The sequence below is a fragment of the Pediculus humanus genome, genomic scaffold (genome assembly GCF_000006295.1).
Source record: "Pediculus humanus corporis 1103172108221 genomic scaffold, whole genome shotgun sequence".
Classification (NCBI taxonomy): domain Eukaryota; kingdom Metazoa; phylum Arthropoda; class Insecta; order Psocodea; family Pediculidae; genus Pediculus; species Pediculus humanus.
Window position 1 is genome coordinate 1 of NW_002987791.1, and position 10,965 is coordinate 10,965.

The 10,965-nt window shown below is 24.4% G+C and overlaps 1 protein-coding gene across 1 annotated transcript; it reads right to left on the reverse strand.

Annotated features, from left to right (window-relative positions):
* Positions 1-4,705: 4,705 nt before the first annotated feature.
* Positions 4,706-7,113, reverse strand: Phum_PHUM449490 (uncharacterized protein; the record flags this gene model as incomplete). The annotated part of the gene is made up of 9 exons (XM_002429686.1): positions 4,706-4,916; positions 4,996-5,165; positions 5,247-5,463; positions 5,542-5,764; positions 5,833-5,969; positions 6,034-6,393; positions 6,501-6,641; positions 6,722-6,852; positions 6,997-7,113. 9 exons carry the CDS (start codon positions 7,111-7,113, stop codon positions 4,706-4,708), a joined length of 1,707 nt encoding a protein of 568 aa, XP_002429731.1.
* Between the last annotated feature and the right edge of the window lie 3,852 nt (positions 7,114-10,965).

Below are 10,965 nucleotides of genomic sequence, written 5' to 3' on the forward strand. Positions count from 1 at the left end.
TCTCTCTCTCTCTCTCTCTCAATAAATGTTTACAATAAATTTTATTTGACGTGAAAAAGTTTATATCTTAGCCAATTATAAACCATTGCCAAAAAAAAATTTTATTTTTTTTTCTTAATGTCGCTTCTCGTCCTTACTTTTTTTTTTATTCTCATTCTTGTCAGTCATTTTTTAAAGTTTTGAAATTTTATTTAAAATAATAATAATAATAATAATAGTAATAATAATAATAATAATTACAAAAAGTTGAGTTTAAAAAAAAAAATGAAAAAAGTATGTCGGTCGTGTGAAATGATTGCTAACATTAAAAATACTCGTATCGAAATTTTTCCTTTTTTCCTATTTTTTTCCTTTTTTAAAAAAGGAAAAAAGGAAAAACTCTCTCAAGGTGGATTTTTATATTTAAATATTTAAATAATCTTCCTAAGCATCAAAAATTTTTTTGTACGTAAGGTAAAAAAAAAAAAAAAATATTTCGGTTGTGAAAAAGTTTTTCCTTTCCTTTTTTTCCTTTTTTTTTTTTTTTCCTTTTTGTCTTTTTTTTTCGATTACATTAATTTTTAAATTATATTCAATTTACTCAAGTGCATTAAAAAAAAAATTTTTTTTAATATAAATTTTTTACTTAACACGCACGTGTATTACAACACACCCGTTAATTACACGTGTAATTTAATTTTCAAAAGTTTTCTTTTAAAAAAAACCGTCATTTCTCGCAAAACACAAATTGTTTTTTTTATAATGAAAAATAAGAAAATGAAATTACTAAACTGGGGAGAGAGAGGGGGGAAACTCTTTTTAATAATAATAATAATAATAATAATATGCATAATTAAGTTAGATTTTTTTTTTTTTCTTAAACCCGCGGCTAATAGTTTACCCTGGAAAAAGGGAAAAGGGTAATAAAAATACGTTAAAAAAAAAGAAAAAGACGAAATCCTTAATACGTAATAAATAATAATAATAATAATGATAATAATAATAAATGTTTAAACACAACGGGGGACGGGGGAAAAAATAACGACGTTTAATTATTTTACTCGAATAATAATAATAATAATAATAATAATATATAATAATTAAAGCGAATATAATAATTTCTTTCTACTTCCTTAATTTTTTCTTCTTTTCTACAACTCGTAAAAAAAAATTTATTTGTTTTATATTTTTTTCCCTCCCCCTCCACTCCCCACCACCACCCCGGGGGGGTTTCGACCTCATCGAGACAAAAAAAACATTTATCCTCCCTCCCACCCTTTGCTCCCTCCCTATTATTTGTGATTCCAAATCGTTTCTTTATCAATTTTATCTCTCGAAATTTTTCATTCGATTCTCGTTTGTTTTTATATTTAAATTTTTTTTTTTTGGTCGATAGATAAAACGTATAAAAACCAAAACAAACAAACAAACAAAAATATAAAAATATAAAAAATGTTTTTTTTTTTTTTTTTTTTAACACCCATTATTATTTGTTTCTATTACTAGTTTTTTTCCCCCCTCAAAAAATAATGATAATAACAATAAAAATATATATATGTAATGTTATCATTGTAAATTTTTTTTTTTTTTTATACCAATAAAAAATAAATGTAAATAATTGGATTAGTAATAATGATAATAATAATAATAATTTTTTAATATAAATAAATTACAAATAATGAATTTGTTTATTTTTTTTGTAAAATTAAGTTCAACGAACTAATGAATGTAAATGGTAATTTTGTAAAAAAACATTTTAAGAAAATATTTATGAAATAAATATTATTTCCTGCTTTTTTTAAATACATACGATTCGTCCATCAATACACACACACACATACACACACATGCACTTGTAGATCATTTCACACACACACACACACACACTTGCAGATCATTTCATACAAACACACACATTCACACACAGACACACACACACACACATGCACATACACATGCAGATCATTTCACACATGAAACTAGTGTAATTGAGAATTTTTTTTAATTTTAAATTTGTTAGAATAATAATCCAAAAAGTTTTTATTGTTGTTGTTGTTGTTGTCATGTCCCCCCATCAAAAATATTAAAAACAAATGATTATGTTATGTTGGTTCATACAGATTATTATTGTTCCCCCTTGTATAAAAATGTTTGTTTCTTGTCATTAAATAATAATATTAATTTGTGTGATTTAACACACCACCTCCCTATTACACACACACACACACACATTTTTCTAATAATTTATATTAATAAAAAAAAAAAAAATTCTTTTTTATTTTTTTTGTGTGTTATTTAGTCTCTTGGAAAGTTAATAAGAAATAATTTTGTTTGATTTGTTTTTTTGGTAAATGTTATTAGGAGGTATTAATTATACATTAAATAAAATAAACTTACCCTCGTTTACTTGATTGATTATTATTAAATGATGAACTATATCCTTCGCTATCTTCAATATTTGAAATACTTGAATTTGACGTCCATTTATTATATTCTTTTGAATTTATTTCAATATTTTTTTTTATAACTTCTATATAATTATACATTTCAAAATGAAAAAGAGGAAAAAAAAAATTAGCGGGAAATATTTATGAACAAAAAAAAATTACATTTTAAACGTGAACACTTTATGTTTTCAACACTTTTTTTTTATCTACGTGACACATAATTTTATTTATTATAAAAATTTTTATTTAATTTTCCATCTCGCCTTCGTTTCCGATGAAAAATAGACCGGGAAGTGAATAATAAAAAAAAAGAACTCCTTACCGAACCGCGAAGTTTCGTCGACGCAAGTCCAGCTTTTGTCGTGTCAATAGAAAAAGTTAATTTTACAAACGTTATTTATTTTTATGTATTTGTAGTGCACATACACATATTTATATTTTTTTTTAATTAAAATATATGTTATTTATAAATATTAAATAATGAAAATATTATAAAATTAAATTTCTAAAATGGATGACGCTACACTATTAAAGTAAGATATCATTGAAAAGGTAAAAATTACCCAAACGTTTTGTTAAAACCTAACATTTTTTTGCTTTTTTTTTTTTTTTTTTTTAAGGTTAGCAGAGGCTGAAATATTAAAAGAAGTAAAAAGAGCCTCTGTCAGACATTCAATAGTTGGAATATCTGGATGGCAGCCATGTCCAAAACCAAATCAAGTTTTTTTAAAAAATACTTTACTTCAAGCAATCACAAGTAATAGGCTATTAGATAAAAAATATGAAAATGGTAGCGAAAACAAATTTAAAAAAAAAAAAAACATACGTGAAAGAAAATTATTGCAAAAAAATAAAAAAAAAGAAATAAACATTGTGTTTCAAAAACCTAAAAAAAGTCAAGTGAAAAATGATTCAAACGATGTTAAAAACGAATACAAAAAAAAAATTTCTATAAAAAAAAATTCAAAACAGTTAAAAGTCAATAGTTCAAAATCGAAATTAAATTTAAATAAAAGGTAGTAATTTGATTTTTTTTATAAATATTCATTAGTGTGTCAAATGCATTAAACAAATGCTTATATTACAACTTTTTATGGATTTTTTTTTTTTTTTTTGATATTAATATTTTTAAAAAAATGCATTAAAACAATTTGATAATGTGCCATAATAAAACTAATTAAACTTAAATGTAGATTTTTTATGTTTACCATTCTATTGTAAACAATGATAAAGTTTCGATATTTTTTTGATCAGTGTTCTTCAATTATGATTATTATATGTTTTTAGACATTATTTACTTTTAAATTATTTATACATAGCTATTTTTTGAAAATATTTATATACATATGTAAGTGATAACATCAATGCATCTCACAAATAATACAAATGGAATCTTTCATTATCATGTATTGAATAAAAACCTGCTTGTTTAAGTCGCAGAAATCTTAATTTTCTAATACGATTAAAAAAACAATAAAATAAAACTTTAATAGATAAAATAAATATTTAATAGAAAACAATTAATTATCTATAAAAAAAAAAAAAAATAATTAAAAAATTGTTTACAATTTAATTATAATTAAAAAATATATAGTACATGAATTTCATTTAAATTTAAAAAATATAATTTTTTTTTTTTTTTATAAATCTATATTTTGGCTTATTAATTAATTAAAATTTTTTTAATTTCATTTAAACTTTTTAATTATTAACAATAATAATTATTTTATAATTATATTTTAATCGATATAATAAAATTCAAAAAAAAAAAAAAATAAAGTAAATAAATATGATAAACGTTTAAAAACTTTTTATCTGTATTGTTCGAGCAAATTAATAAGTTTTATTTTTGTCCTTATTATTATTATTATTATTCATAAAAATTATTAATCATCATTTCAATAAAAAAACTTATAGATACAAAATAAAACAAATGATAAACTTTGTTATTTTTTGTGTTATGCTTGTGACTCATTAAATAAAATAAAATAAAATTTATTTTAAATTCATTCGTTGAATTATGTATGAGTATTTACATGTAAAGAATGAACACAAATAAAATTTTTGTGATAAACTTGATCCTAATGTTAATATTTAATAATTCCGTCTGCTACCATCCGATAATTATAAATAATTTTCATCCAAAAAAAAATATTGACGTGAGCAATTATTATTATTATTATCTAAAAATAAATTAAATTCATTTAAATATATATATATATATATATTCATTCTGATACTTTGTCCTATAATTAATATCTATTGTGACCGAAAAAAAACTACCAGAAAGGAACAACTCCGACTCCCACTCCACCTTCGTGAGCACACATTGGGGATCCAAAAGACCAGGTATCGGTTTTCGGATCGTATATTTCAACCGTTGACAAATTTGAAACTCCATCGTATCCTCCGATTGCCCAAAGTTTTCCCATATTAGCTATAAGTGCAACTCTAGATCTTTTTGTATTCATCGGAGCTATGGGTTTCCAGCTGTATATAAATAAATAATTTGGATAACTTAATGTAAATTTTAAAATTTAAATTAAATTAAATTAATTTTTTTTTTTACCTTTTGTCGTTAGGATCGTAAACTTCGGCTGATTGTAGAAAAGTATAACCGTCGTATCCTCCGCAAGCATATAATTTACCGTTAAGAGTAGCTACTCCCAGTCTGCACCTTTTCGTAAGCATAGGAGTAACTTCCGTCCATTTATCGGTTACCGGATCATAACGTTCCACCTTAAGTAAAATTTTTTAATCCATTGAAAATTTATTAATAAATAAATAATTTTAAAAAAAAAATATTTGAAAAAATAATACCAAATCGAAAATGGTAAGTCCATCGTGACCCCCTATGGCATATAAATAACCATTAAATGCTAAAACTCCTCCGGCGCTTCGATGTTTATCCATTGAAGTTACAGATGTCCAACAGTCTTTGTCAGGGTCGTAACATTCGACGGTGTTTAGGGAACGAATACCATCAAATCCACCACAAACGTATAATTTATCATTTAATGGAGCTGCACCGACAGCACTAAAAATTTTACATCATTTTTAAATTGTCTTTTTTTTTTTTAAGCAAAAGTACAAAAGTTTACCAGGTTTTAAATACCTTCTTCTAAAATGCATCGAAGAAACTTGAGACCATATTTTTTTAAATGGATCAAACACTTCAACTGTTGCTAACCTTTCACAACCATTGTACCCTCCCACAGCATATAAAAGGTTTCTCATTACTGCTACTCCTACTCTTGATCGAAGCATACTCATCGCTTCGGAGACAGACCAATGAGCGACAACAGGATTGTATGATTCAACAGTGCTAAGAGCATTTCCTGTAAAATTTAATAATTTTAATTCATCAAAGTCAAATTATTTTAACGAAATACTTAAAAATGCATACCAAATTTTGCTAAACCACCAATGGCGAATATTATACCGACTACAAAATTACCACATCTAGGTTTGATTTTAAAACTCTGAAGTAAATTTCTTCTTTCAGGTATCAAATGATAATCTCTAGCTTCATCAAGTAAATCTCTAAAAAATAAAATTGATCAACAAAGCTTTTAAAAATATTTATAATAAAATAAATAAAGTATACCTGCATTCATGTGATGATCTGATGAGATCTTCTTTGGCAACTTTATCAGTCAGGTAGTAAGGATTAAGCAATGGCATTCTTATTTTAGATAAAATTTGTGGTAAATGTTCTTTCCTTAATTCGACATCTTTTTTAACCCATCTCATCACAGCCTCAAAAACTTGTTCTTCAGAATCGACACAAAGTTCATCCCTTCTGATAATATCTAATAATTCTTTCGCTGATAAATTATAGAATTCTTCTGATAAAGAAACTTCATAAAAATACTGTTGAATAAATTTTTCACAAGCTTCACCTAAAGATGAACAGCATAATGTATCTGCAAAACCTCTGATACCTAATACATTGCCTGCTTGAAACCTGAAAAAATGTTTATTCATTAGTATGTTTAAAAATTAAAGTTTTTAATTTGTGTTTCATTTTAAATTTTAAGGTTTCTATAATATAATCGGTAAAAAACAATTTACCTTTCTTTTAAGAAATGTGCACAAGCATTTTCTACTTCTTCTAATTGTAAAAATGATGCTCCAGCCATCAAAGATTGTACGGAATTATTATCAATTAAAACTTTACCACTATAAGAAAAATTAACTAATGCTTCTAAAGCCCTAAAAATTTATTTAAAAAATTAAATTATATATATATAAACATTTAAAAATTAAAAAAAAAATTTAAAAACATATATTACTCAAATTCTACACCAATAATAAATATTTCACGTGACGTTGTTTCCATCATTCCTGAAGTAAACATTGCTTGAAAAAAAGGAATGGTAGCTATCAAAACTATTTTGTGAGCTTTTAAACATTTTCCGTGAACCTAAAATTAAATGTATTTACATGCTTTTACAATAATGTTAATTTTTAATGGTTGTTTCATAAGGTAAAAAAAAAAAAAAAAATCATATTTTAACATCATTTAAATAATTTAAATAAAAATATGCATTTGAAGTAACTAACTAACATTTAAAGTAACATCGCAAAATATTCCATCACGACGAACTTTATTTAATTTTGAAAATGCTTTAGAAAAAAGATTGTCTTGCTCAAATAAAACAAAATCGTTTGATTCTTGTTTCATTTTTAAGCGTTTAAAAAACTAACGATTACATATACAATAGTTTATTAAAAACGACAATTTCTAGTTATAAGAGCTTTTATCAGTGGTCAGAGTCAAATGAAGTGTCAATAGAATCGGTTGTCGGAAGGTCGACACGAGTTTATTGAGTTTTTAGAAGACGGGTTAGTCAGTAACAAGCCATACTGATGTGTTGTTGTTATCTTGTTAAAGTGTTTAAATTATCGAATTAAAATATTGAAAATTGAAATTTATGACGATTAGTGTATTGTTGTACATTTTTTTTTGTTTAAATTAAGTAAATTTTAAATTGTTACAATTTGTAATTATTGTTACAATTGATAGTTTGTAAAGAGGGAGACAAAGCATCAAAATTTAATTATATCGGTATGTTTTTTTAAATGATTTTTAGCCGTTGCTTGGTTACAACTTTTTGCATGCTAACTGAATTTATTTGAAATTTGTTCATTTGATATTATTATTATTATTATTTATCCATATTCTTACCATCAATATCTTTAAATATTATTAATTTTCTTTGTTGAACATGGAACAATTCGTTAAATCAGTTTTAAACACAAAAAAACTTTCATAAAACTTTAAAGATTTAATAAAAAAAGGAAAAATTTTCAAAAGTGCATAAAATTTGAATTCTTTTAAAAAAATGTGTTTATAAATTTATAATTTTATTGCAAATTTTAGTCAAATTTTAAATTATTATTTTTAGATGGTATCAAATTAAAACATTAAATAGGGCAAATTATGTATAAATTTGGATTCATTCCAAAATAAATAATAATACTTTTGAAATAAGAACCCCCTTTTTTTTTTTCTTCTTCTCACTTTTTCAAATTTGTTTACTTAATATCAATGTGTGTACTTAAATAATGTAACAAACAATTCAACAGCAACAACAAAAAGTAATTTAAGTTTAACAGTTTTTTTACAATTCGTGGTGGTTTTTGTCATCATTTTCTATTCGAATCTCTCATTACATAAAAATATCTCTTATATTTTCCTATTTTATCGAAATGTATAAAATTTTTCTTCTGCTCCTCTTTGTTTATGCGTGGGAAACACGTTTAAAAAAAAAAAAAAGGTTTAATTATTAAACTTTGAAATTAGAAAAAAAAGTTTTTAATAACATTGAATCGATCATTTTACACAATAATAATAATAATAATGAAGTGGAACATGGTGTTAGATTGTCTAGAATGTGAAAGCAATCTAATAATGAACAATTGATCAAAGTAAAAGAAAATTAAAATTATTATTATTATTACTTTACCCTGCTTTTACTTTTAAATAATTTATTTTTGCGACAAATGTATGATTATCATGTATGAGATTTTCAAATTTTGTATTGTAATTTTTTTTAACGAGTTAAAATTGCAATTACAAAATCAATAGCGAATCAAGTCTGATCACACACGCACACACACACACACACACATACCTTTTTTTTTTTTTAATAAGTTAATAAGCGAATGAAAACAAACAAAAAAAAATTAATTTTTGTTTTAAAGAAAGTTATTCAACCGATAAAATTAATGTGAATTTTTTGTCGTTGTTGTTGCCTTGATTTTACAATTTGCATATCTTTTTTGTTTGTTTGTTTGTTTGTAATCAATGTTTTGCCTGAAAAAGTATTGTGCAGTAATTTTTAGTTAAAAAAAAAAAAAAAAAAATAGATTAGTAATCTAGTGTTCGATTAGTCAGATACTGATTGTATAAAATTTAAATACTCTAAATATGTTTTTTTTAATTTTTTTCTAAAAAAATTTTTTTTTTTTTTTTTTGCAATCATTTTTTTCACAGCTGAGCCATATTGATGAATGTGAATTTTTTTTTTTTTTTTTTTTTATTTGGGTTGCCCCTATTATTATTATTATTATTTTTATTAAAATGTAATTTTTTAGCAATTTTTTTAAATGCTTTAAAATTTAATTGTTTTTGATGTATCATCAATTTTGTTGTTGTTGTTGTTGTTGTTCCCCCTCCCCATCGTGTAAATTTTTTAAACAATAACAATTATTATTATTATTTCAAGGTTATTAGAGAAGTATTTAATTTAAAAAAAAAAAAAAAAAAAAAAAAATTTGGAAAAACCTTTGAATTATTTTTAATTAAATTAAAAGATATCTTTTTTTTATTTCTTAAGGGAAAAACTTTTTTTTTTTTTTTTTTTTTTTGTAAAGTTTGTGTTAAGGTAATGATGATGATGATAATAATAATTATTATTTTTTTTTAAAATCTTGAATGGTTAAACCAGAATATTTAAAAATAAAAAATAAATCCGACACTGAAAAGCTTTTTGCAATTACAAACAACGGTACTTGGTTGTTGCAAAAGAAAACTTCTTGTCTTACGAGGGAGAACCATTAGACCGTAATGAGTGAGAGAGAGAGAGAGAGAGAGAGAGAGAGCTCAAAGATCAAGTTATTCCCGGTTGTTAATGTTTGTTTTATTTCGCATAAATGAATTCTTACCAAAATAATCGGAGATTCTCTTAATGTTTGTTTGTTTGTGCATGAAATTAAAATATGGCGGATTTAATGAAATTACTTTATAAAATATTCATGGATTCGCTATTTTTTAAGCAAAGGGGGAGGGGGAGGGAAAGAAGAAACGATACGCGATGATCACTGAACTGTGTAAGAAAACGAAAGTGAGAGTGAGACAGAATTAGAAAATCGATTTCGACGACCACTAATGCTTAACCATAATAATGATGATGATGATGATAAATCTGGGGGGAGGGGGGTTTACCATCGCAAAATGTAAAAAGCAAAAAGAAAAAAAGAGAGAAGGTTGTGTGAAACCGTACGAAAAATAATAATAATAATAATAATATAAAACTTTCCGTTAAGGAAAAGGCAAAGGAAAAGGAGGGAAGGAATATTCCAGAAAGTTCGGGGGGGAAAAAAAGATTAATAAATAATTTTATTTAAATAAGGGAGGGGGGAGGAAACATGAAAACAATTTGATTGGGCGTTAATAAAAATTAATATAAGTTAACCTAGTTTTTTTTAAAAAATAGTTTATTAATTTTCTTTCAAAACTACGAACGTTAAAGCCCTAATATTATCATTATTATCATTACATAGAAATAATCATGGAAATTTTATTGTTTTTTAATATTTTAATTTCCTTAATTTTATTATTATTTTTTTTTTTTTTTTTTTACGAAAGTCGTTACGATCTTGAGAATAATAATGTTTTGGTTCGAAGAATAATAATAATAATAAAAACAAAGAATAATAGGTAAATGGGCTGCACCCGGATGTCGTCCCGTTTCTTACTACGGTTCCAGTTTAAAAAAAAAAAAATTTTTATGTTGCTTTATTGTTATTGTTATTATTATTATTATTATTACTAACGCATTTATTTTCGGCTTTCTATTTTGATTAATTACATTATATATATATATATATATATATATATATATATATATATATATATATATATATATATATATATATATATATATATATATATATATATATCTTTGTCGTAGCTTTTCACTTCTCCGTTATTTTGTGCGTGTCTGTGCGTGTGCGTGCGTGCGTGCGGGTTAATTGTCACACAATTCTGGGGTAAAATAATAAGGTCACAAGTTATAATTAAAAGGTATTGATTGGTTTCGATTGATAATGCGAGTTCAATAAATGTCTTTGTTTGTGATCGATAAAACTTAAAATAATGGGAAAAAAAAATTGTGAAAGGCAAATCATCATCATCATCATCATTAGAGTTCTTTTATTTCTCTTTCTCTCTCTCTCTCTCTCTCTCTCTCTCTTTCTCTCTCTCTCTCTCTCTCTCTCTCTCTCTCTCTCTCTCTCTCTCTCTCTCTCT